Below are 27134 nucleotides of genomic sequence, written 5' to 3' on the forward strand. Positions count from 1 at the left end.
CTTAAAGGGGTATTTAAAAGAAGATTCACCCTCCAATTTGCATTTTCACGGGGGTTGAGAAGCGCCCAAGGAATTAGGTTTTGACTGGCACACGACCACTCTTTTGTCCACTGTAATTTATAGCCTCTTAAAATGTTACCTGTTTGTAGTGGGTACCTGACCCAAGTAAACAAGACGTTAGCCATTATCGGGTGTTTGACTTCAATGATTCTTGGTCTGCAAGATGAGCCAATATTTGGTCATCACATTTATCTCAATTACGTAATTTTGATTAGTCGCCACCATAAAAACTTATTTCTTGGCAGGTGAAGAATCGACTCTCGCGGAACAAATTAAGCTAATTATAATTATTTAAATGTGCAAATGCTATACGATAATGCCCAATAAGTACTGAGTAGGTTGTATTGCACACGCCTTTAATTATGTCATATTAATTTAAAAACGTTTGTGTTCTAGGAATTTATTTGGCATTTTTTTGCCGATTTTAAGATCTAAATTTACAAATTTTGTGCTATTTTAATTGTTTTCGAAAGGAGAAATTTCAGATTTGTAAAAAAGGGAATTTTAGATTCTTTGCATTAGCACAGAACAAACAAGAACAATTGTTCTGTTTTACGCCTAAATTTAGGCAATGAATAGTATTATAAAAAAAGCGCTAAAGTGACACATTGCAGGCGATATTATTCAATGACGAGCGAGATGAGTAAGTTTGTCGGCTATTATGAAGGCCGAAGGATAAAGATTTCCGTAGAACTTTTATTTGTAGTTTTTGGCAGGTTTATGGTTATCTAAATGAGTTGTATTTTTTAACGCTTTACGTATTTACAGAATGATTGCAAATTGAAGAATTCCTATCACCACATTTTTCTAGATATTTAGTTCTCCGGAGAGGAAAATCTCCCAGTTAAAAATTACGCTGTATCTGCCTTATTCTAATATCCTAGGAGATTTGAAGATTTGTAATATGGTTAATCTAACGTATAACATGTGATATAACAAGTGCCTATTATGCAATTCGGGATTGAAAAGTTTTTTCCTGATCTATATTATAAGAATGGAATCGGGATTGATATAAATTACACAGAATTTTGGATTTATGAGCCATATTGACAGGAAAATTTCGTGAATCGAATGGCACGTATTTGTGACGTCTTTTTAAAAATTTGTTACTTTTCGACGTGACAAAAATGTTATTTCTGTAAAATTTTATGACATTTCAATCTGCATTGTGTAGGTTTTTAGTATAGAACAGGTGGTGAATGAAATTTTCTTAAATATTATAACGGGTGATCGTTTGAAAAAACTCCGTAGTAGGCGATAAACCGTAAACGCAAGGCGTTGATTAAGTAATTTCTATTTACCATCAAACATGTGACTGACAACAGGTGAATTTATCTATGACATGTCTCTAATATTTAAACGTTTATTTGAGGTTTTTTTAATGGTCATTCTTTAGTATTTTTATCAGTGTCATTCTTCAATAAATGGCGGTGAAATTGGCTGGAAAAAGAAGCCGATGCTGCTAAATCATTTATGCAGCATTGCTAAAGCACATGACTGAAAATAGGGAGAAATAATTTTGTAAGATTCCACATTTAGAAAGAATTTAAATTTGAAATGTATGATGTTCCAGCACTCTACGATCCACATGAAAGAACAATTTATTGCGACGACACAGGTACTGAAGTCTGCTATTGCGACCCTCTAAAAAACAACTTTTTGATTAACCCAGGAAATACATTTAGGTCATCAAACAGCTCTTTTCCAACAAAAGAAAACTTCAACCCTTTCGCTTGTCCTCTCTGTCCCTTGTTTAGACTTGGGGTGGGCAGTGGTCAACTGTACCAGGAAACGAAAAGAGTTAAACTTTAACGACTATTTCAATTTGTCAACTATTGTGTTCTTTTTTATTTCTGGTGGGAAAGCACCACAAGAGCTATCGCATTGAAAATGCGCTTTTTTACAAGATAACAATATTTGCCTACGCACTTGTATGATTTTGGAAATTTCGACCTCAAGGAGACAGCCCATTAAAAGTTATCTTTTAACCAGCTGATTGCACGAATTGAAAAGCGTTTCTCATTCCTTATCTTCTACATTTAAAAAAAGTTGAGTAAGACAGTTTCTTACCTTGAGCGATCCTCACTGCCGGCATTTTAATTCTCATTTTGCCTTGCGAAAATGTCCTGCAGATCTCAAAAAAAAAACTCGACTAATTCATCGTCTAAAGAGTTGAAGCACCAACGGAAAAATCAGCAAATCAAAACGCGAAACACAACAAACTTCTGCTAAATCATCACTGTTCAGTTTGGCGCACGAAAGGAATTTGTAGTCCAAGCTCTAGTCCTAAAGTAGGACATAAGTCCGAGACTATGTCAGCCAGTGGACCGGCTGTCAGCGTGACATACGTAAAGTAGTCCTGCGAAGGGAGGCTGAGTTTCTGGACCTTTGGCTATCTCAATGGTCCAAACGCGTGTGCCGTATCTTCATCCACCGGCCAGCTTTCAAGCCCCATGGATACTTCGGGCCCGGTCGGCGCCGATCGTAAAAGCTCGTTCGGGCTACTTACTAGCCAGCGGTCCTGTAACGTGTGTGTAGTGCGCCAAATGGTGGTGGGGGTGCTGCGCGAGTCAGGGTGGTGGGGGTGGAGGGCTAGCGGGCATCCGGAAGTTCTGTTCCGGTATGGCTCCGGTAAGCTCTGCCGCGGTAGGATTCACTGCGAGCTTTCGCAGGATTAACGGCGAGCTTTCACGACTTTTGTTTTCTTGCCTCGATTCATTCATTCCTCCTCGGCAGCTTTTTTCCTGCAAACACGACCAATAAAACTGATGCGTTTTAATCCTGCTGATAAGAATGTCGGACGACTAAATCAGGAGAATATTCCAAGCGAGTCGAGTGAATTGCTTTATGAGGGCTTCGGTCTAATTTTATCAATCTTAGGCCAATTATCGACCACCATAAACTTTTATTGGAAGTCGGAATTGGACGATGGTTGACGAGATTTGTAGAAAATCAAATTGGGGTTTTTATTGTGGTAATTGGCACTCGAACCATGTTATCATAAGTACGGTGATTAATCTGATGAAAATTGTTATCCATGGAGAGAGGCAGGAAAAAGTTATTGTAACCGAAAAATCAGTAATGCAGAATCAACAGATCTTTAACTTTACCTAAATTTATCAAATAGAAACCATGGAATTGGCTATCAAAGCTCAATTTTCATTTCGCTATTTTTGGGAAAAGGGTCCGCTTGGTAAACTTATCTGAATTTTGATTTTTTTGGTGTTATTGCATCACTCAAATTATTTTCAAGGAGAAGTTGCCTCATATAGTTTTATTTTTATAGACACTAAGACGTATCGTGCTATTATCCATAAAAAAGTGACTCTTCTGACTTGTTAAGAATCCGTGAATTTTGCTTACATGACATTCTCATCATGACTCCAACTCGTGCAGAACATGATCATCGCCTGCATGAAGTTATGTTACTATTAGCAGTAAGAGATTTCTGCCTATAACCAGAGAAGTGCAAATTTTACCCTTCCTTGCGTGAAGTATTTCGGGTTAATTGTCTCTAAAGAGAGAATTGAAATTGGCAAGAAGAGAATTGAAATTACCAAGTAACTTCGAAGTCTCTTTGACCAATTTGGACTGTTCCAGGAATAATAAACTAATATGGACAATTCGTTAACCAGCTTCATCTCCAAAAAGCTTCACTTGAAAAATTTCTACGATGTGCTATGCCCTTCTGCCGGACTTTATAACATCAAAAAAGCCTTTATGCTATCAAATATATATGTACATGTATCTATCAGCCCTCTTCTGTCGGTTCATGTTGATCCTGGACAGAAGCTCTTAGTGGGAGCTGCTGCATGTCAGACTAGACTGGACATTAAACTTTGGACAATAATAACGTACCGTTCGCAGATTGAGAGGGAAACTCTGGCTTTAGTTACCGGTCTAGAATATATTTTTAATTAATTTTTAGCTTCTCAAAAGATATCAGCGATACCTGGAAAGTAATCGTTTTCTGAAAACTTTTCAAACCATTGTAATTCGTAAAATTTTTTATGGATACTTCTTAAGTCTCATTAGTCCCATACATCAACTGGCGACTGATAATTTAGCTTTAAAGGATTTCGATGTTTCCATATTGTCTCTCAGCTACAGTTAATTAAACCTGAACTGTTCTGAAAACATGCATATTTGAACGAATAAATGAGAATTTTCGGTTAAAGATTAACGATCGAAAATATTCCTGACCAAAGTTTCTCTGAACGTGTTGCTCTGTGCCGTTGGATACGTAACTCAAATTAATAAAGTTTGTGAAGAAACAAACATTTTCGCATTTTAATGGAAAAAACCTTAGCGGTCTAAGGCGGTTGTAAGGTAAATTTCGAGTTACAGAAGAACTTATAAATCCTAAAATTGCGGTTTCTACAACTTATAAAAATCAAAAGGCTGGCTAATGTTTGCCAAGGCATTGCTGTTCCCCAATAAAAGCTAAGACAGGAAATATTTACGACGCGATATTAAACGCAGCTCAAATACCGAAATCCCGTTGTATATCAGGTCAGACAATATCTTATGGTCATAAGTTTCTTATCAGTTTGTTTTCACAGGTTATCGTGCACATATTTTGTTTGTCTGATGTAGTGGGCTTATCTGCGATAAACGCCTTTCATACGCCACGTTTACAATCTCCACAAATCTTATATTCCACGAAATATATGACCCTCACTACCAAGAATCCTATATGCATCATTTTTTATGTCAATTTAGTGACCAAAATCTTGAAGGGCAAAACTTAAAATACTAAAGCTGCCTTATCAAGGCAACACAATGGACATCATTATCTCGCAATGTAGAGTCCAAATACCGGGCGATTGGGATGTCGACAAAATTTACAACACCCAAACCCGATCAATCAAATTCTAATACCAACTAAAACCCTGGCTACTAAAATGGAATTAGTGACGTTCCACATTCAGACAGAGATAAGCGGACGAAATGCGGTTTAACAGATCGACTATAAAGTTCGGGTGTATCAAGGAAGTTGGGTCATGCTTCATAAAAAATTGTGAGAGATTCAATTTTTTTAAAGGGAAACTATCGAAAAATCCGCAAGCAAACAGCCTCTTTAAGCGGCAAATAAAAGAGTGCTCAAGCGAAGTTTCCGCAAACTTTTCACATCATAATTCATAGGGAAATTCCTCGGGAAATTACTTTGCTTTTAAACTGTTAAAAACTGTTTAAAATAATATAATTAATTTACTTTCCCTGCTTTTGGCACGCGTTTCGCTCTGCGAAAACGGGGGTGACTCAATGAATTTTCATTCGGCGGATCCAGTCTTTAATAAATAATTTAAGGACTAATTATAACGAGGCGAGGTTTCTTATTTGTTTTTGTGTTTCAATTAAATAGTCACGTGACCGAACTTTGAGGGTTCAAAATGCAGACACACTTATTAGTACTTTAATACCAAGCTTATGGATATATCAAATTATTCTAAGCTTTCCCATTGTTCGAGACTCTTGACCCTCAAACTAGGTACATGATAATTATCAATAATGAAAAAAAAAACACTTTTTACGAAGCTTGACAGTTATATTACTCTTCTCTCACTTCGAAGAGGGGATAGTTGTGACATGGGTCACTAAAGGGCGCCACTTCCTGCGTCCCGACGTTCTCCCTAATGGAGGAGCCAAGCGTAAAACACGCAGGAGTCGGCTATAGTTTCCTGATAATAGTCCGTGATCAAATACTTCAAACCGTTTCTACAAATTTGCACTCGATGACTTGTGTTGTTTCAACAACCCCAACTCTGGCTTGTTGATTCTTTTTTACTTGTTTCCATGCTAATGTCCCATTCCTGATACAATATTCATACGCTCCGATTATGTAGGAGGTTAGAACACGAAAAATGAAACAATAGACGAGGTGAGGTTCGATCATTCTCGGGTCTGGCCAGCATGGACAATAAGTTGACCCGGCTCGCCCTCGTGACGTCACCGCATTCAATGCTAATCAGATCTGAAAGGTCTCATCTCTCCAGTCACTCCTCGAGATGGGTTTCATTTTTAATTTACAACGACACGGCTCGCATATAACATATAATTTTTTGCCTTGGGCTGTTTGAATAAAATATACACAGTGTGCCAATTAGGTGGAATGAAATGTTTAAAAAAGATTAGCAGATTTGAACATAAAAGACTAACATCTTAATCCTTTAATATTCTTTATATCTAGACGAGGAATGTAAGAGATTCTTTAAAGTAGTGTTTGTTTGGCGTTGAGCCTTTTTCTGGTGAAGACAAATGCGTCCCGAAAATAACGTCAAAATCAAAAGATTATGTTCCTTTAAATTGAGAATCCATCTCTAAACTGCCACTTTGGTCACTCCAGAAAGTCATGGAGCTATTCTGCATACAGATGATTGGTGCAAACTCGTTACTTCCAGACGAAATAATGATTTAATGAAAAGGTTTTTTAACGATTTTTTTTCCACGTTAATGTCATTATTGTGGCAGAAGTGCTTGCAAATATAAACATCCAAGATTACATTTCAATTTTACATTTATAGTTGAAAATGAATCATTTTCTTTCTTCAAAATAGAAAAAAAACTGATATTTATAGCTTCTTTCTTCTCATTCCCTTGCTAACATAATTTCCTAGCTCACATAATTTTCCAGATCCTAAGATATAGAAAATGAATTTGGGACATACTGTATGTTGCACCCATATACAGGGTGTTTCAGAAGGAGATATACAAACTTCAATATATTATGCTACATTTAATTCTTAATGAAAAATCCTTGTAAATATAAGCCCGGAAAAGATTCGTTTAAGTTATACAAGGTGATAAAAGTTAATTTTGATTTATTTTTTATATTAAAAAAACCGTTGTTGATACTTTAAAGAAATTTGGCAGGGAAGAACATGTCGTTAAAAGACATCTTTTGCAATGAAACTAACTAATATCTGTAAACAACGCCGTACGTACCATCAATTGCTATAATCAAACAAAGAAATGGAACGCCATGTTTTTTTAATATGAATTCCTGATTTTTCAAATCTCGAACTATTCTACTAAAACACAGATCTCTCCAAGCTTTATTGTAAAGTATGTCGTTTTCGAGAAACAAAGCATTAGAAATCAGATTGATAATAAATTGCTGTCTTTCTCGAAAATGACACACTTGACGATAAATCCTTGAAAGACCTTTGATTTAGTAAAATGGTTGGAAGTGTAAAAAATGAGGACCCCGTAGTCAAAAAAACAAGGCCATTCCATTTTTTCTTTGTCTTTTGATTATAACAATTAGTGGTACGCACGCCGCTGCTTACAAGTTTTATTTACTTTTATTACAAAAGATGTGTTTTAATGACGGTTCTCCTCTTCTAAACTTCTATAAAACACCACCAACCGTTTTTGAAACACTTAAAAAATAATTAAAAATATTCTTTTATCGGCCTGTATATTCTAAACGAAGCTTTTACAGACTTACGTTTATAGGAACTTATTTGTTTAGAACTAACGTAAAATCACATATAAAAGTTTGTGCATCTCTTCCTGAAACACCCTGTATATTGACGTTTCGTGCTGCTATGCGACTCGAGCGTAACATAAAAAACTATCTAATATGGTTCAAATATCACTTCAAAATTGAAGCAGGCCAGTGGTCACTGTGTTCAAACCTGCCAACCTTTTTCGGTTTCAGTTCATGCCGGTTTTGAGACATTTAATTGGCAAATTCTCATTCTTTTGGCGTATTTGGTACCTCGTATTAAAAACTGTCTTAGGAAGACATTCTGAACACAAAGCCACACGCAATAATTCTCTCGTGGGGCATATGGCATCGAAGAACTGCCACTCGACAAAAGGAATAAAAAACGGCCATTTAAAATTGTCCATACTCCTTTTACGAGCTGTATAATTTCCTCCACCTTAAATAACACTTTGGATGCCTATAATGGCACCTCTCAAGCCATGGCCATTGTTGCTTTCTTATTCAAAGGTGATATTAATTTCTTCGATAGGAATTAGAAAGTTCGGTTGCATGGAGTTTAAATGAAACGCGTTACCGAAATAGAGCCCTTAAAACCTCGGCTCAATTATGAAGATAAATTGCGTCCGAGAGTACCCCGTCGAAGGGGGTGGGCCGGCTGACAGATTGAAAACATAAGGACCAAAACCTGAAAACCAGCCGAAAACATTTTAAACATCCCTTTCGAGAATTGGGGCGGTTGTTTAGTCTATCTGGACATAAACGACGTCGCCTGGGGCTCTTCAAAACGTCAAGGTAATCTTAATTACTGCCGAGACTATTTTTTGAATGTCTCCATATGGGCAAGGAGGTAAAAAACATCGCCGTTTTTTTCGACAATGACGTCGGCCTCAGGGCCTGTTTAGTCTGATGGTCCTAATCCGGGAACGCTTCCACCCTCTTGAGTACTGGAGTGTATTTACGTATAAGTGAAACACGGTCAAGTTGAAGGCTCGCTATGTTCGTTCCAAGCTATTTTTAAAATAGGATAAAGCTCCATGTTGCGGTACATCCACCCGAAATGTTGACACAGACCTTGTTCTTGAGGATATATTTAGGTTTTATTGCCCCGGGTTGGCTTGTTGGAAACTAGGGACAAAAGATATGTCCATCCATCTAGGCCATCTCCATTTAAATTTACATCTGACCCCGGGATCAAATCTATTCAATAGCCAATATGTGCCGACCTTTAGCATTCACCGATTGCGGGGCAATAATTACGACATTTTGTTGTTAGGCAAGAATTTCCCATAAATCGATGACACTAGTGATGGGAAACCTTAGTGGCCTTAGTATATTTTCTTAAGCGTGGTTTCAGTGGTGGTCCCATCGAAAACAAACATCGTTTGTATATGTTCTCAAGTCAAATTCCTCAAATGAGTTTATTACGTATACAATATGTTCCTTGAACGTTAAACGCTCGTCATTTTGGCCATATTCAGCACTTTTTAGACTAACTGCAGGAGCGTAATCGCATGCTTTTGAGTTATTTTTGGAGAGAGCTTAGAAACTAGCTTATCCTGGATACGGACCTGTGCCCGTGGAACGACCGTACACGGCAATGTAAACTGTTTAGAATGGATTGTTTACATGTTTTAGTTTTTGTCGGCCGTTTACAGACACGTCGCTGGTCGGTCCGATGTCTCATATAAATATACCCGAAGCACATGTTTGACGGTGGCATATGATGGTTTTCGGCCTCCTGTGAGGGTGAATTGTAAAGGTTATTCCATTGGAAAACACTCCTCAATTTATTGACGGAAAGGTTATTGGTCGTATCTACGAAAATCTCATTCGAATGAATTTTAAAATCTCTTAGGAACCCAGATAAATTTTAAAAAATCCAGTTCTTTCTCTAGATTGCTCTCCGTCAAACGCTCGTGGAACAGGTCTTTATGACCCAGAACTCAAATTGAAGTCTCTCCTTCACGCACAAATTCAACGTAACAATCTCTACATCTCAGGCGCACATGTGGACGAGTGTGAAGAAAATCTTCAAGAACAGGCATGTGAGCCAATGGTGGACATACGTGATGGTCCTGGAATCTTTGAGAGGGTTACGAGCTATTTTTAGTCGACTGCTGGTCCAAGCCGAAAATATTTATCAAGCCCCCCTGTTCCTGTCAACAAAGAGCGGTTTATTTTTGGGGTTTCCAGAACTCACCTTCTCGCGGAGCCCTAAAGGCACATAGGATGATGCGTCGTTAACATTCCGATGGCAAATGACAGAGCCAGTGTGAAATGTCTATTTGCTTGCGATATGGCTTATTAAAAGCTTAACTACCTTCTCATCTGAAGCAAAATGTCAAGTGCGAGCGCAATTTAAATGGGTCAAACGATGGTTTCTAGTGGCTAATTGTTGATATTTTGCTTTCTCATCGTCTATCTACTGATAAAAATTACTATGATGAAGGCGGAGGTTGCTAACTGTGTCTCAGGTATTTTAATTATATATTTACCATTTTTATGTGCATACACAAATCTCAATACTTTTCCTGCAATATGATGAACTAAAAATTTCGTGCATGATAAAAATATAAAAGAAAAAAATTGGGCCTATCTATTGTATCAGAAGACTCCCTGAGGGCATTGAAACTTAATCGAATAAAAAATCTGGACCATCTAGGGACAATGATGACCATAAAGGGTCGGTTTTGATTGGGGGGTCAGGTATTTTTTCAGGTCTTTTTAAGACCGTGAGATTTTCGTAACGCTTTGTGCAACAGCGGTTTAAAGAAGAATTAAATTTCGCATTTTGTAGGAGAAATATTGTATTAGGATCGGCCGATCCTTTTCGGCTCAATGCAACTTGATGCTCTTAACCATTTTTTTTATATATAAAAGATCGCCTTTATGTAAGCTCGAATCGTACACGTGTAAGGTGAAAGTGCTATTCGGTGAGGATAAACCAAGGCTTCACAAAACAATGCGATGAGGAAATTAAGCTAGGGATGCGTTTGACTTGCTGAAGATTGCCTTCGAGGTTACCTTGCACATGTTGCTTCGCAAAAAATCAATCTCCCGAAAAGGAAGTGGCCAAGGAACGTAATTATCACCAAAATCTATTAGTTACGCTTCCGGAAATAAGTAATTTGTCACCCGTATTTTTTCTGAGCCAACCTTTCGAATTGGGTCGAGATCGCAAGCAAGTCAAAAATTACCAATTTGATTTACAATAAATGGGATTTATTATCTGCAAATCAACTCACTACATTCTAACTTCGTGTTTGGCCTTTTGCACAAGCAATTTCAGTGTATTTTTAAACGATGTTCCGTTTTTTAATCCGATATTGTTATCTTAAGATAGTTCCGCATGAAATCGTTCATATTGATTTGTCATTTGTTTGACACCGACAACTCGAATCTTTTAAGATATATAAAAATTTGAGTTTTAAAATTGCTCTCTGAAAAAAGGCTGTAAATCCGCCATTTTGAAAAATATCCATCATTCTAAAGCTTGAAAAAATAGAATTTTAAATGAGTCATAAACTACTATGCTTTCTATTAAAAAAAAGAAAGATTATGTCATATTTTAAAGATGACAACTGTCAAATAAATCATGTATATTTTTCAGGGCAAAATTATCTGTAATATTCGTATCTACATGATTTCTTTAGATTAAAAAAGAGATCGACACAATTCGGTTTTTGCTAAATATCCAGTAAGCCATAGACTTTTTCAAGAAACCAAAAATGATTTCCGCAATGCTGCAATCCTTTTCCCATCTAACCGACTTAGTAACTTTGCTAGTTTTCGAGATCCCTTCATTAACAACAAAAAAAAACTCACCCTGTAAAGACAAAACGCAACCTACGAATGAATTATGAAGAATCTGTAATGGATATGGGATATCATTACAAAGAAGCAATAAAAATTTTTTTTTTTTAAACTAGTCTCAGAAAAAATCTTGAAGAAGCCATAACCGACAAGGCTCGTCATTATCGCAAAAACAAAATCCTAAACAAAAAAGATACTTGACGTAAACATTTGGAAGAAGCATTGATCTACCCGAAATAAACTATAAATGAGACGACAACTAATACCCTGCAGCCTAAAATTGTCTCCTCCCCCCTGGTCACTTTTCATAAATCGAGAACCAGAGTGAAAGAGGACAAAAAATAATATGGTTTAAATTAGTTTTTTTTAAATGTCATCGGCAGCAAAAAACTCCCGATTTTTAAAAATTGATAAATGGGTCAAACGACATCTTAAATTAAAGGTCTTTCAAAACTACATTCAACGGTGTATTGCAAATCAAAATCTTTCGATTAGTGTTTGACAAATAGAGATATAAATTTGGTAAAAAAAACAACACAAACTCAGTTAAATAGTACGTAAAGAATGAAAAACGTGTGTGTTAATACGAAATTGGTTTATTTTTCATTTTGTGCTCACAAACACCTAGAATAGGGTAAAAAATCGAAAACAAACCAATTTTCTATTAACAAATAAGTTTTTTCATTGTCTACGTACTATTTAATTAACTTTGTATTGCATTTTTTTACTAAATTTATGCTGGTTTCTCTAAAAAGAATCGATGGATTTTGAATCACACTATACAATTGAATGTAGTTTTGAAAGACCTTTAATTTAAGTCGTTACTTCAGTCACGTTTCAAGTTTTAAAAATCGGCCATTTTGCGCTATAAGTGAGGTAAGCAACAATAAAACAAATAAAAAAAATTACGAAAGATACTATTTTTTGTCTTATTTACCCTGCTTTCGAATAAAAAAAATATTATTTGTTAAAATGTTTTAACAGGGGGGTTGACAATTTAGAGGCGCACAGTATAAATAAGAGTGGACGAAGGTTCTATAGCTGTTAGTGAAGAAAACAAGAGAGAAAGAGAGTGTTGAAAAAGCAATGACCGACTTGACCACTTGAGAGAGCCGATAGAAAGATAGGGGGGCGAGAATACTCCAAGACTTCATAATGCAAGAGTTACACTCGGAAAGAATCTTGCAGAAGTAAGAACCGACGCAGTCTAAAGACGGCTCCCGGAGATACCCAATTTTCCAACAAACGTCCTACGCGAATCTCCTTATAAAGTTCATCTTTGTGTAACGGATAATGACGTGAACATGAAAAGTCTTCTCATGACCGAAAATCCAGGTCGGAACATGGAAAAAATCCTCTCAAGACAGACAGGTCAATGATCCAAAATTTCCTGGGCTTCATAATTAATGAAGGTACCATCAGACCACTAAATCTCGACTGAATCCCATCCACCACATATGGAACGCATATCTCCATCAAGCCGGAGGAAGTGATCGAGACGAAAGTTCAGCGGTCAAGGCTTTCTAAAATTCGAAATCTACCCTTAAAATGCACCCTCCTTAATAAGTATTGGTTGAGAGATTTATTGCCCCGATGATGGTCCAGCCGGGCAGTTTAAGCAGCCCCAACAAAGGACCATTGACCGCAAACTTAGTACCTGTCATAACATTCCTTTGTCCGGTGCCCAGGGAATTATTTGAAACCGGATGGGCAAGGTGCAGTTTTTTGGTTTTACGGTGCTTTTGCAATTGCTAAAAGTTAATGATTGTTTAATGGGGATGCTAGTATGAAAAAGTAATTAAAAAAAGTACCGTAAACCGTAACACGAGAATTATTAGCCAGTGCCAAGATCTATTCTCAGGCAGGGTATCCGACCCAGACGGAGCTTTTTTTCGACCTCCTAGGCCTGTCTCAAGAGCCAAGCTGGTTACCAGATGGCCGCGTCCCCTGACCGTTTTTTAAGCCTCTTTTTTTATGCACACGCATCTCTACCCTCGACGTTTTTTCTTCTCACACACACAGGAAAGGGGCAGATTTTTTCGAGGAACCCTACACGGAGTTCCGTTCCTAGATTAATCGAACACAAAAAACTTTTTGTACCTGGACAATGCAACGGTGCACCTCAGTTTGCACATGGATTTAGCGAGATGGAAAGAGACGGCGCCATCGGAAAATGTTCTTGGGGAGAGAGAGAAAGGAAGATAATAATTAAAGTACGGCCAACACATGTGCGTAAGATGGGCTAGCGAAGTATCCACTTACATAGTCGTACGTGGGAACGTCGATCCCTTGGGTTAAAAAAAATAGATTGAAGCTATTTGCGAAGAACTGGTGGACCGCTATGAGGTACCTCGCAGGCAGTTGCAAAGGCAAATATTGGTTTCTTCTCCAATGCCTTTGTTTAGAGTTTGGAGAATAACAGGACTCGAAGTAGTATTGTCCTAACAGCACCAAAAACGTTGTGGAATGTGGACGGGAAAAAAGTCTCTTTTGTTTCGATTCTCATTGATGTCATCGAAAATTTTATTCCTGCCGATCCCAAGACTTTACCGCAGTTTTCCATGCTCAACTCCCTTTGCAGAGCTAATAATTATTATTATATACACCTCAATAAGCATCATTATCTAAGAAATCCGTGTGTAACTTAGGTGAGAACGGCAGTCATGTAACAATGGCTAATTACCGGGTTGAAACAATATTCTGGTCAACAGAAGAAGTCCACTGCTGCGCCGAGATGCTCCCATAATTAAGTACAGGAAACTGTTCTCTCAGCGGTTTTCTGTATTATCTTCGCCGTTCTCACACCATGACAATGGACATTAGAAAAAAGTGGAATACTCTTTTTATATTTGCCATTCTCGGCTGAACTAGAAATTTAGGCCGTAGTCCAGTGGGTAAATTTAGTCGTTCCCTACTCAGTCAATGGACAATAAGTCGCCTTACGAGTTTGGGCATGCAGGCCACGTTCAACAGACTCACCACAACAATTTAATTCCGATCGTATCTCCACTCGTTTGTTTTCTATTAACTTTATTTCAGTTCAAAGTTGGAAACCGTGAATGGGGGGACAAAGCTAATTGGTTTTTTAGCCGCAGGCCTTTTATAGTGTCAAGCTCAGCCCCGGTTTATCGAATATTCCATCAGAACGGCACGAATTTGTCCCAAATTTCAAGACTTTTTGACCATGCATGGGAAATTTTTGATTTTCTTGGCTCTCAGTCTCCAGAATTTTTGTTTGAAATTTGAATGTTTTTACAGCAGAGTTGCAATGAAGCTGCCGAACTTGATTTTTTCCCTAAGTTTTTTGTTGCTTTTTGGTTCAATGGAGAATTTTCGAATATATGAATTTTTCAATTTCATCATTAAAAATTGGCTATTTGATTGCAATATTCCGAATTTTTTTACTTTTAATTCAGCAAGTTTGACCTTTTTGCTAAAATTAAATTACACATGTACATAATTTGACGGTTAGTTTGAAATTTGGTTTTTTTGTTGCGATGTTGTGGAGGTTTATTTAACCACGACACAAAATTATATTGCTCGATTCGACTTTCTTCGCTCTTTAGCCTATAAAAAATCCACACAAAATGGAATTTGTTCGAAATTTTGAAATAAACTGCTCACAAAAACAGTAAAACAGTCGAAACAACACATTTCGCAGTAACTTTTGATAGCTCATATTCTAGAAATGCTTTGGCCGTTGCTCATGAATGGAAGATATGAAACTGGCAAACGTTCATTTTAGAAAAAAATTACTCGATGCCATAAATGTTTAAAAAATTTCATACCAAATTGTTAATTTTCAACCCAACATTTTCAATTTCTTTAGTAACGCATACAAGCAAATTAACTATACGTACTTAAGTTTTCTTACCATATGTCGGAACTTGGGAATTTGATGCCTTATTCGTATGCGACGTTCTAGAATTTCATTTTTGTGTCCCGAATTTAGCCATTTTTTACTCTTTTAAGTATAAAATAAATAAACAAAACTATTTTTAACCCTTGCGGTTTTTTTTACTTTTTGCAATGATTGACCTCTCATATCTTAACAAACCGAATATTGACCACGGAACTACATCTTGGATTAGCTACTTCCTTCCTTTTTTTACTCCGAATTTTAATCCCGGGCATTGGTAGTCTATCGAATTATTGTGAATTCACATTTTACTTCGCAATGAGAAATTCTAGAAGTGTACTTTCAAATTTCGGTTTCTGAAAGAAATTTTCAAGATATGTAGACCTTTTAGACTAGAAAGTAGAAGCTCAAAGTTTGTAACATTTTGCCGAATTTGAATTTTTTCCTGACTTTTGATTTTTTCTACCCTGCATAAAAAGTAAAAAAGTAGAGTTGAAGTTTGTGTTTTCGACATTGTGTATTCCTAACTGGAGTCCTACAAATCAGGATTTCTGAGTGACGTTTTGAATTATTAACTGAAGTAAATTGAGTTTTTTTTCCTTCTTGTATTCCGATTTGAAATCCCAGATATTGCCTTTCTGCTCAGAAGCTTTAAATGTTGTGTTAAAAATCATGGAAATGAGTTGTATACCAGCACTGGCCAATGACTTTTTGGATGATTTGCTTTTCTTTGGTCTGGCCTTAGCGGGCTCGCAGAATCCAGGCAAAAATAGCCCCGAGAACGTCTGGTCAGTGTTTGAAGATTATTGAACTTCCTGGCAATGAACATAAGCGCGTTATTTCGGGGTTTAAGCGCGACATTGAAGGATCGCACAAAGAAGTCCTAAATAAAAAAACCTAATTGGGAAAGTTTTCACGCATGGGAGGCTTTATGTATTGGCGGCACGTTATGCCTTATCTAATCTACACTATCAGTCTGGTGGTCACTTCATGCAGGCGTACCCTATTTAGGACCCGCATATGAACGGCAATGTAAAGGTGTAAATGTACCCCCGCTATTTCCACTGAATTTCAAAAACATTGGTATTAGAGAAGTTTCAGTTAAATATGACCAAAGAATATCTTGAAACAACGTAAAACGACCGTTTTCCCATTCACTCGTGATACGATAAATCCTAATAAATCTCTTCAATTACAGAGAGCGGATCGTTAGTTGCACCACGGAATCACACACGGCATAAACGTTTAAAAGTTCACATATAAACTACCCGACAACAAAAGTAGACCGTTAACTTCACGACTATTTTCTTCTTCAAAACATTAAGTTCGACATTTAAAACCGGATTACATGGCACCAAATTCGTTCTTTGCGATCGCTTTGTGCAAACGTAAAGAACCTCGTTGCCTGACATTACAAAAGGCTTTCTACCCCCGAAAAGAACCAAATCAATAAATATATTCATTGTTCAGTAGGACTATTAAGCGTGGTGTATCTTTGCTGGGGGTTGATGATGGACATTGGGGTGGACTGGGCGCAGGGAACTATCGCACAAAACGAACAAAAAGGAGCCACGCGCCAGTCGACCTATTTTTTGGGGGTCCGTTGACCCAATAATGTGTAATTCGAAGTAATCATATGTCCACTATTTTGCGTACGTAACAGCTGCGCTTTATTGCATTTAGTACGGGGGCTGTTTAATATACAGGGTGATTCACAACGCAACCGACACAGAACAGGTGCGGGTACAGAGGATGTCAAAATATTTCGATTTTTTATTTGAAGTTTTTTTTCTGTCACGCATGGTTCCTGAGATATCCGCTTAGGGAGGTTAAAAAAAACTTCCTATTTCAGGAAAGTTTTAACCTAGATTAACCATATTTGGGAAATATTTTTGTGTTATTCATGTCTTTAATTACTAAAAATTTGAAGTGGCTGAAAGCTCAATTAGGGGTTGTTTTCGGGTAGGTCATCCTTAAAATTATATGAATTTTTTCAACCCTGATCTAATTAAATACTAAAGTTTAGCAATAAGTATAATAGTAAATTTAATTTTACATGTTTTTATACTTTTGTACGTTTAACTCTAAACTTCCAGGTACACCGGACCTAACTAGATCAGGGACCTAAACTAGGTCACCGCCATAATGTTTGGTGATGGTAATCGAGGTCTCTAGAACTGACCAAATCAAAGCTTCTTTAATTCGTGACGTTATTCGTTCAACTTCAATGTTGATTAGTGTTCCCATATGTTTTCAATGGGAGTTAGATCTGGAGAAGCTGCTGGCCATGGAATTGTTTTCAATTGATGTTCTTGGATCCAAGTTTGAGTACAGGCAGAAGTATAGCATCTTGCATTATCCTGCTGAAAACGTCACCCCTCAGGATATAAAGCGTGCGCCATTTCAAGAAGAAAACGATTTAGAATGTCACAATACTGTGCACTATTAACGGTGCCATCAACTATACAGAGAGGTGTAGCACTACGCTGAGATATTGCTCCCCAAACCATTATTTTAGAAGGAAATTTGGCAATTTGAATGGTAACATTTTCTCTTGATAGAATTTTTATGTGATTTGTGCCAAGTTAGAAACAGCTTTCATTAGATAAAAAAACATAATTAAAATTGTCTTCTTGAAAACGTTGACAAAAATCTATTTTTCGTTGTCTTTGTAGAGGTGTCATAAGGATTTTTTCCTTAATATACATTTATACTGGGTGATTTCAAAGTTGGAGTTATCCTTTCACCAGCAAATAAGGCTTCAAAAAATTCCTTTGGCGCTTATTCGGAATATCAATATCAACGGACATACACGGTGATAAAGTTTTACTTTAAAAATTAAAATTTTATTAATAATTGCCAAACCACTTGAGATAATTAAACACAATTCTGTAGGTGTTAGTGGTAGTCAAATGGTATTGGAACTATCTCTACGATGATTTTTACCAGAAAACAAGTTTAAACAATTTTTGAGTTTTGGCAAAATTTCTAAATAACAACTGAATTTACTTTTAAAAAATATGAAAATCAAAATAATTTTTTTTTAGTTTAATAATAATTTTTCTTTTTAGAAAAATCAATGACGTACCATTCTTTTTTCAAAAATATCAAACACATTTTTTTATACACGCGTCACTGGTAACCCTGAAAATGATTTTATTTACTGAAAGATTTTCCTCTCACGTAGCTATTGACACCTACAAAATTTTGTTTAATTATCTCAAGTGGTTTGCCGATTATTAATAAATTTTAATTTTATGAATAAAGCGTTGAAGCCCTATTTGCTGGTGAGAGGATAACTTCAACTTTGGAATCACCGTGTATATTTTATAACATTGCCTTTTAGGTGACAGGTAAACAGTTTCTAGACATACTTTTATTCTTCGTTGATCTCCAAATCTGTCAGCCAATATCCGAAACTCTAGGCGCGAATATTTTCCTCCTAAAATCACTAAAGTTTTTAGATTGTTTCGGTTAATCTTACAGGATCTTTCGGAAACTGTTCTATATTTCTTATTTGTGACATTTTTTTATCCTCCTTGTAGTTTCGTATATTTCAATTTTCCAAGATCAGTCATTTGCATTAATTTTTCAAACTTTCGAAAACTTTTTGTGCACAATTTCCCCTTCTTTTTTCTTTCTTCTTGCGACATTATTTGACAAGTGCCCATTATTGATACAAATCTGCTTGATGCATTACTTTTTTTGTAGAATGTTATAACAAAGAAATATTTTAAAATTAGGAAGTATATAATGTTCCGGATACTTTCGAGATGGACTATATAATAGTCTCCAAACTTGGCCTCAACCGTAATCAATAAGAACGGGCTCTTATCGGTTCGATTGACGTTTCTGCACACGATTCCTAAACCTGCGGCCTTTGGCACACGTGGGCAGGATTCACGGTCTTCTTGAATATGTCAATTTCTTAGATATCGCACTTCGTGACACGTGACGGAACTGAACGGCGGCGTGCTACACGAACTGGGGACGTTTTTTTCCGATCGCGTTTAATAAAAACGAAAAGCGTTTAATAGAACGTAAAACACTAATCCTGCATGCCTGCGGCCACCCCATTTAATTAAAATCGCAATTACTTAATGAAGGCCCGAATTGGAGCTAAAAATCCGTGGATTCATCAGTCAAAGTGCGGAAGTGGCCGGCGGCTTCTGACCTCTGGTGATTGTCACAGATCGCCGCTTCCTGGGGGCATCTCCCTCGAAACGGGATGTGTTTGGTTAAATGGCTTATCTGACTAACGTTTCATCACTAGGATGATTACTATTGCCTATATTAAGCCCATGTTCCGTAATTTTTGAGTAGTGAAATTAGCCAGAATTCTTTTTAGGGGCACGTGACCCTTCAAGAGCACGAAGGATGATGTCCGGCGATGTTTTAGTCCCCTGGTTTCAAGAGGCCACTTTAGTTTATTACTTTTACTTAAGAGCGGTCTGGATAAGTAGTGACCTTGCCAGTTGAGTTTTGAGGGTCTAAATTAAGGATCTTATCAAGGGTATTTTAACCCAATCTATGGTTTGCTAAATAGTTAAAAAAATCTCAAAAATTATCGTGATTTAATTATTCAGTCAATTAAAAAAAAAAAAACAGAATTATTCGTGCAGATGAGGACGCATAGTTTTCATTAAAAAAAATGTTTTTAATGCATTTCCACAACAATTTCAACCAAATGAATTATTATTTGAATTCAAAATTTAAAATTAATGATTTCATTATATTAATAAAATATAAAGTAAAAATATAATAAAAAATGAATAATAATAATAGTTATAAGAACAAGAATAAGAAGTAAATACATATATAAAAAGAATATAATGAGAAAATAAGAAGTCACAATTGCATTGACGCTGGTTATGATTGATTTAACGTGGCCATGATTCTTGTGCTTAACACGTGATCGGCGTGTGTCACTATTAACAGTGGTTATTAATAAACTCATTCGTTAAATAACTATTAATTTCTAAAATACCGCACATTATAAGCGTGATAAGAACTTCTTCAAGAACCATAACTAATTACTGCAATCGACGGAAAAATCTTGTAACTAACTCGTGTATTAATAGGCAATTAATAATGTCACCTGAATAAACACGTTCATGAGTTAAATTATCTCTATAGCTAGGGCCAAATTATTAACGTCCTGTTAACTTTAACCTCAAGCCATTTTTTGTAGAAACCAATAATCTGACGAATGCCCACTCTCTTTTCCGCCGTTTCTACGGAAGATAGCCTGCAATTAAAATTGACAATATATCAATAAGTCGGCTTTTAACTGCAATTACTAAGTTGGTTAAATAACTATTCAAAGTCATTTGTATTGTCGTCTTGATTATTAATCGCCTAAGTTAATGCGTTCATTAACTAGGTAAAGGGTCCCCGGCCTTTTTGATGGCTTAATAGATAATTTTGCAAGAAAACACTTAAATTAACGAAAACCTCCATAAATTTCCCAATTAATCCAACGAAAATAATCTACAAAGGCCTGCCACTTCTAATCTGTCCCTTGACATCTCGCAGGAAACTTTAAACTTCCAAATCAGCTTAAGAAAGGGACTTCTGCCAAAGAAACTCTATTCCTGGCTTTCGCTTTATTTTAGTTTCTCTGACCATCAACCGAAATGTAATTCCGGAATTATCCGGAGATAACGAAGTTTTCGAGTTTGGAGGCACACACTGCTGTCACAAAGGTGCTGCTGGTCTATTCTGTAATTTCTCATTTAGAAAGTTTGTCTCTCTGTGCAACTTTAAATTCGTCAGTGGAAGCTGCCATGACCGACACTGCGTTTCGGTCGAGGTGTCCTAAGCTGCTAAAAAGGACCTATTGTCCGGTATTTGTATACAAAATGATCACATTACTTATTTTGTAGGTTGTGAACAAGGATTTTGACCGGATGTCAGGGCCGATCTAAAGCGTATTGATTATATTGAGAATTCCTTTTAGAAGCAGTGGTATATCCGCTCACCCGCGTCCTTTTAGGATCAGATTACCGGTGTTTGGATCAAGTGGTCACCTTCGAAGGTTTTACTTTGTACGACAGGATGTTAATGACGGCGATGGAAGAGTATTGGAACATATAGGCAGCCACCCAGGTTACAACTGTGGTGATAAATAGTTGAAAATTCTGAAAAATGTCCATACCAGCATTTTCTGCCTCTGCAGAGACCCATATAGCACCCATTAAAAACCCATCTATCATCCAGTACAATAATTAAAATTGGCTCGTCTCCATCATCTACACACCATTACTCAACGTCACTGAAACCTTATATTTTACCATATTATTTGACTGACCATTTTTCCGTTTGACCTCTACCATATTCTACCGCGCCCAGGGCAGGTCAACTCGGAATACATTTTCATAAGTAATTTTTGAATAAGCAATGAATATGACCTTTTGACAAACAATACGTCTTTCCTTTCTCCATTCGATTGACCAAAAAATCAGACCGGATACTGTGGTGGTTTTCTTAATCAACATTGTGGAAAAAAGCGTTAGTTTGTGCTACCGGGTGCGTGACATCTCAAACAGTTACTTTTGTGTTGTTACGCTCGTTTTGCATCTTAAACTATCGAATTTGCTCAATTCTGATGGGCACAGTTGCATCACATGTGCCTCCATACATAAATTATAAAAGAGAAATACAAGGAAGTTTGTAGTGGTACCACGTGTATCGCCGTCAAATCAGACGCTCATCAGACACGCAAGAAGGTTCTCTGTTCAGGAAACATGAAGAGATATCTTGAGCGAGCACACGATATTGTCAATTCTGGAAAAATATTTGAAATAGGGGACATGTAGCCGTGATGCCTGGCAAAAATCGGTTTCTCTTTCTTATAGTTTGAAATGACAGAAATATATTATAATGTGCTTTTCCCCAAGTAGCTTTTTCAACAATTCTAAGCAACACGAATTCCGCAAATTGATTGGAAAGTTATAACTGACTTCGATAATTAAAAGCCATAAATTTTAATTCGATAATTGATTACCGCGCGCTTGGCAGCAAATGTCATCTGATATATTACTCCTTCATAAAACCTCAGAGATTGCCTTCAAAGGTTTACTGTTGAAGAAATGTGCGCGCAAGCACTAATTAGCATCGGCGTAACACCCTCGTACAATGACGAAACGTTTTCTCAATAATAGAGTCAGCTCAAGCTTCTGTAAGCACCTTAACATATTCAGATCTGGGGACACATTTTACGGGTTTCCTTATTGCCGGACGACATTTAAATCGCATGTTATTAATCGCGTTTCAAAGCAGGTAGCAGTAATTACGATTTTACCGGCTGAAGAACAATGGGCGCCGAAGAAGGAGCCTATTCATGTCCGTCCGATATAAACAGTTTTATTTCACATCGGCCGAAGGAAAAAACTTGGTGAACGCAGGACCGAAGTAGGGGCTTTTTTAGTTTGAGACAGTAAAAAAAAAAGATTTTATCATTATTGCTGGAACCAACCTCTCAAATGCTAAGGGACAGTTGCCCGAGTCGGACAGAGATGGGTATGTCGTCCGAGTTGATGCATGGACGATATCTCAAAGCATCAAAACTGCGACTTCAGTTTCTTGGGGGTACTTCAACTGCGTTGGACTAAGATGGGAATAGGTTGGAAAACGATGAGTGACACTAGTAAAATCAGACAGTGTCGTGTATAGAGTGTAATCAGGGTAGAAAGTTGGGTTTTCGCGTAATTTAATATAAAGGAAGATTGAGCGCAGCAAAAAAACCTACTTTTAAATTGAACGAGGATGTAAAAATCAAAAAGTGAAAACTTGCCATAACCGTTTTTAATTCATTCCGGAACCGCCGTAAACATTACTTCAGGTGTCAGATTGTTGAATCTCCGGAGAGCATTCTCTGGGAACGATGTCAAAATGGTTCAATTAACATTATGCAGCCATGAATAATGCCAACCAATACACGTCATTTCGACGTCATTCCTTGGGAATTGCTACGCCACAGATTCAAGAATCTGGTCGCAGATGGAAGATGGAAATTCCCTGCGGTGAAATACTGTGGTATTTTGCCATCCATCAGATTTGGTTTGTTTTCATTTAGCCGCCATTCCTTACGCTCGTCATCATCGACTTTGATCGTCATTATTTCCCTTAGCATGTGATTTATGCTATGGCTGGTGGCGATTCTTGTCCCCATTCCTGTCAGAAAGTCTTTAAGAAGGGAGATGGTATTCTATCAATTCCAAATAAACTGTGTACTTGAATTATTTCCTTTCACGGAACTGTGAGACAAAATATCTCTTCTGCTGTCTATCAATTTTCTCTCTCGATTGTTCGTCTAGGAGCCTCTTGCTCCGCACAAAAATCCAGAATCATCACAGAGTTTTCTTTCATTTCGAGAAGATTGGCGGACTGGACATCACAATAAAAAACATTGGCAAATATTCGAATCTACTGAAACTGGACATCATGGCTCCTTCATTTTTTTTTTCGGAAAATTAATTTAAAAGTACAAATACTAATAATATCTTTCGTTCTTCGTCGCTGAGAGCTTCATTTCATACTGCCATTCTGGTTAAGGTAAAGTGAACAAGTGCCGATCCTGTACATTAATGTGAGTCTCGCAGGAAGGCATCAAGAAAATAGGGCTGCCTGTATGGAGTTAACAATAGAAGCCGTGCGAGAAGTCCCACGCGCTACGCTGACCACTGACCCCTGCCTTCCTGACCCCGGGTCGAAACCCGGACGTCCTGCGTCCTGCTGTGAGAAAAGTCTCTTTTTACGTCTCTTTATCACACATATTCGAAATGGAAATCGTCACTTCTTTGTGTGTGTTTGAATCCGTGTGCGATCCACCTCGCATCAGATATATTTGCTGGCAATAAGAGAAAGTTCGAGAAATAAAAACTGTGAACCGGGGTTAGGGATTGCAGTTTCCGCGTGTGGAGACCTTTCTGTAGATGATTCCCATGGTTGATATCGGACTATCTAAAGACGTGCCTACACGTGGCCGCGTCTATCTGCCGGTCATCGCGGTTTCTTCTTTTACGGTCTCCTCTTCCGACAACCGAAAGGAAGATTTCTTAGTCCCCGAGTACGTGGGCGTTAGTAATGAGGCACCGAATTTCTTGTCTACTTCTTGTTAGGCCACTTGTAGATCTATTCAAGATAGGTGTACTACCAGTAGTTAATTTGGTGACCAGCAGGATCTTGATACGAATAAATAATTCTCGGACTTTGCTGCATACAATGTGTATCTGCCCACCAAAGTTAATGATGATCAACCTTTGAAAAATTGCACAATGACACGAGAAGTGGGTATTGGAACACCTTATTCGACATTTAATCCGGCTACCCTTTGGAATTGAATTCAATCGGACAATGGAGTCCATCAAGATTGCGCCAAAGAAGATTAAGCGTGATTGAATGATGGCCGAGCCCGCGATGGTCTGTCTGGCCGTGATACGACCGACGGTATTCATACATCACGGTCATTCTGCCTCGGCTTAGTTAAATATTTAGGTTTAAGCTTGGCCAACATTGTTTTGCAGGTTTTCCGTAAATTACAAGAATTCCCATCATTCAAGAAGCTGGCATACTGAAAGGTCGAAGAGTAAAAATTAAAGCAATAAATGAAGTTTGACCTTGGTGGTCAACCGATGTCTTATTTTGTCCGATCAAGATCTGTGATTACCACCACTGTTGGCTGGCTTCTTGTTTCTTGCAGCAATATAAAGAATAAAAGAGGGCATGTTCTGAATACAGTGGCCCCGTATTAATATTCTTGTATAATGTATTAGATTGAAATGTACACTATACAGCGGTGGGGCTTGGGGTCTAGAGACCTCAGTGTAAAAGAAATTCATATGAGCGTTCAGCTTCTCTGGCGTCGAACCTCAATGTACTCCCGTATTACAATGCCCATAATGCATCACGTCATTGACGTATCAAAATGTATTTAAACCCAACCACTTTTGGAAATTATTTCGTGTATTTCTAGTTTTTTTTTCTTTAAGATTTTTGAATTCAAAATTGCTCTCAGTACGCTCCTGCTTTTACTATAATCAAAAGATTTTTTTTTCAAATCATAGAAAACCTTACAACACTCAACAAATAGTCAAATATTGTTCTTGCTTAAAAATTGTGTTCTGTGCGTCCCCGTTTCACTTGCTTCAACCACACAAATTACAGAAAGCCCTTATTACGCAATATTATTGTATATTGACATGCGCCTGTCCAAATCGAACCCCTGCCTACAGTAAGTCATTCATATATCCTGTCATGCGTTCATATATGTTTGAGTTCCAAAATTATTTTTTTTTGCAAAAAGTTACTTTGTTTGCGCAAATAAGTGAAATTTCCATCAACAAAGAAGCTCACCTACGACTGTTACTATAATATCTCCACCATGCTGCGAGTTCGAACTATTCGCATTGTAACGGTAATAATTAAAGCAACAAATAAGCCATGTAAGGGCCTCACGAGGAGAAAATAATGGGTTATCAATTCGCAATTTTCTTGCTGAAGATCTGTTGAGATTAGAGGGAGGTTCTTAATGATGTGATCAGCTAGCCAACGGTCAAAGTTCGTTCGTACTAAATTCTTATAATACATTTAATAAATAAAATGGACAACCCGGGTGATCCAAACTAATTATGCAGAAAACCAAGGCGGTTCAAAGGGCTTGGTCGTTTTCCTTTCCACCTTCGCGATTGTTTGTATTCTATTACGAGGGGCCTGTGGGCGAAACAATGGTCAGTTTTGTCGATACGGCCGTGTAATTTATCTTAACAACCAAAGGATGGTCCTGCTGCATAAAGAGGTGAATCATTGCTTCAATAATAATTCCCGACCGTTGTCGATGTGAAAAATTTTGCACGCACAGTGTCCCCACAATAAAAAGATCGAATAACAGCGGATTGTCGATAAAATCGGCAGCCCCGTCATTACCGTTTAAAATATCAAGTTTCCTGATTTTGTCCCATTTGCCGATTAGATCATTGTGCCCAAACAAAAATTAGACCATTTATAATATTTCTAAGTGACACCTCAATGGTGTGTCCAAGACGTAACGACACGTAATTCTATGAAAAAATATGCAACTCATTGGCAACTGCTTGATGTACAGGATCGGATTTTGCATATTTACTATCAAGGATATATGTTAGCGAAGTTAAAAATTGGAGGAAGTGAACGATATTTGGAAACAAAAGTAAATTAAGGTCGATAAAGTTTCTTTTCTCTACTCTTTTCAGCATCTTTCAGAATTTAAACAGAACTGATGCGAGTCACAGAACTTTAAAATAAATACGAAAATGTCCAGTTCAAAGACCACTATACCGCGCCTATTTTAATTCCACAAAAACAAAGAAATGTCGGTTATGTTATCACTGGTCAGACAAAATCCCCACCACCATCAATACCGCGCCTCTACATCTTCTGATTGGCGAACGGGCGTGTTTTCTGATAATTAGTGTGTTTTATCAAATGACAATCTACCAACATGTTGAAACATTAGTTTTGCGGCTCTTATGGATTGGTGACAACTCCGCAGTTATTAGGAGCAGGATATTTACAGATTTCAGGAGATGCATACTCGATGTTAATGAGTAAAGCCACGCCTCCGCATCTTCTGGTTGGTGGAAAAAATGCGAGTTTTTCACTGATTAGAGGGACATGTTTTCGATAGTGTCGTCATTGGTGAACTTAATGTTGCCATTCAAATTCCTAAAACAATTTTTTTTTATATATACCTACTTTGTTACTTCCAAAACCAAAATGGAATAGTAATGAAATTAAATATCTATTTCCCGATTAATGCCGCAAACCAAGTATTTCTTAACTAGTCAATAAATTATTTTCACATGTATGTCACATTATATAACCTCATTGAAAGAAACTGTAACCTGCATTATTTTATATTCCGAAATGAGACAATAATTAGCCTTAACCGATTCTTCATGTTTTGATTAG

General features: G+C 37.2%; 1 protein-coding gene across 2 annotated transcripts in view; it reads right to left on the minus strand.

The window, feature by feature from the left end:
- Positions 1-2870, minus strand: part of Cph (Chronophage) — a 32642-nt gene extending 29772 nt beyond the window's left edge. Inside the window, exon 1 of one of the 2 annotated variants that reach the window (XM_066289159.1) lies at positions 2131-2870. In XM_066289159.1, coding sequence (XP_066145256.1) covers positions 2131-2167 — 37 coding nt within the window. In that variant the 5' untranslated portion in view covers positions 2168-2870. The remainder of the gene's footprint in view (positions 1-2130) is intronic. The other variant, XM_066289158.1, reaches the window with a different exon arrangement.
- Between the last annotated feature and the right edge of the window lie 24264 nt (positions 2871-27134).

This window comes from Euwallacea fornicatus, chromosome 13, assembly GCF_040115645.1.
Source record: "Euwallacea fornicatus isolate EFF26 chromosome 13, ASM4011564v1, whole genome shotgun sequence".
Lineage (NCBI taxonomy): Eukaryota > Metazoa > Arthropoda > Insecta > Coleoptera > Curculionidae > Euwallacea > Euwallacea fornicatus.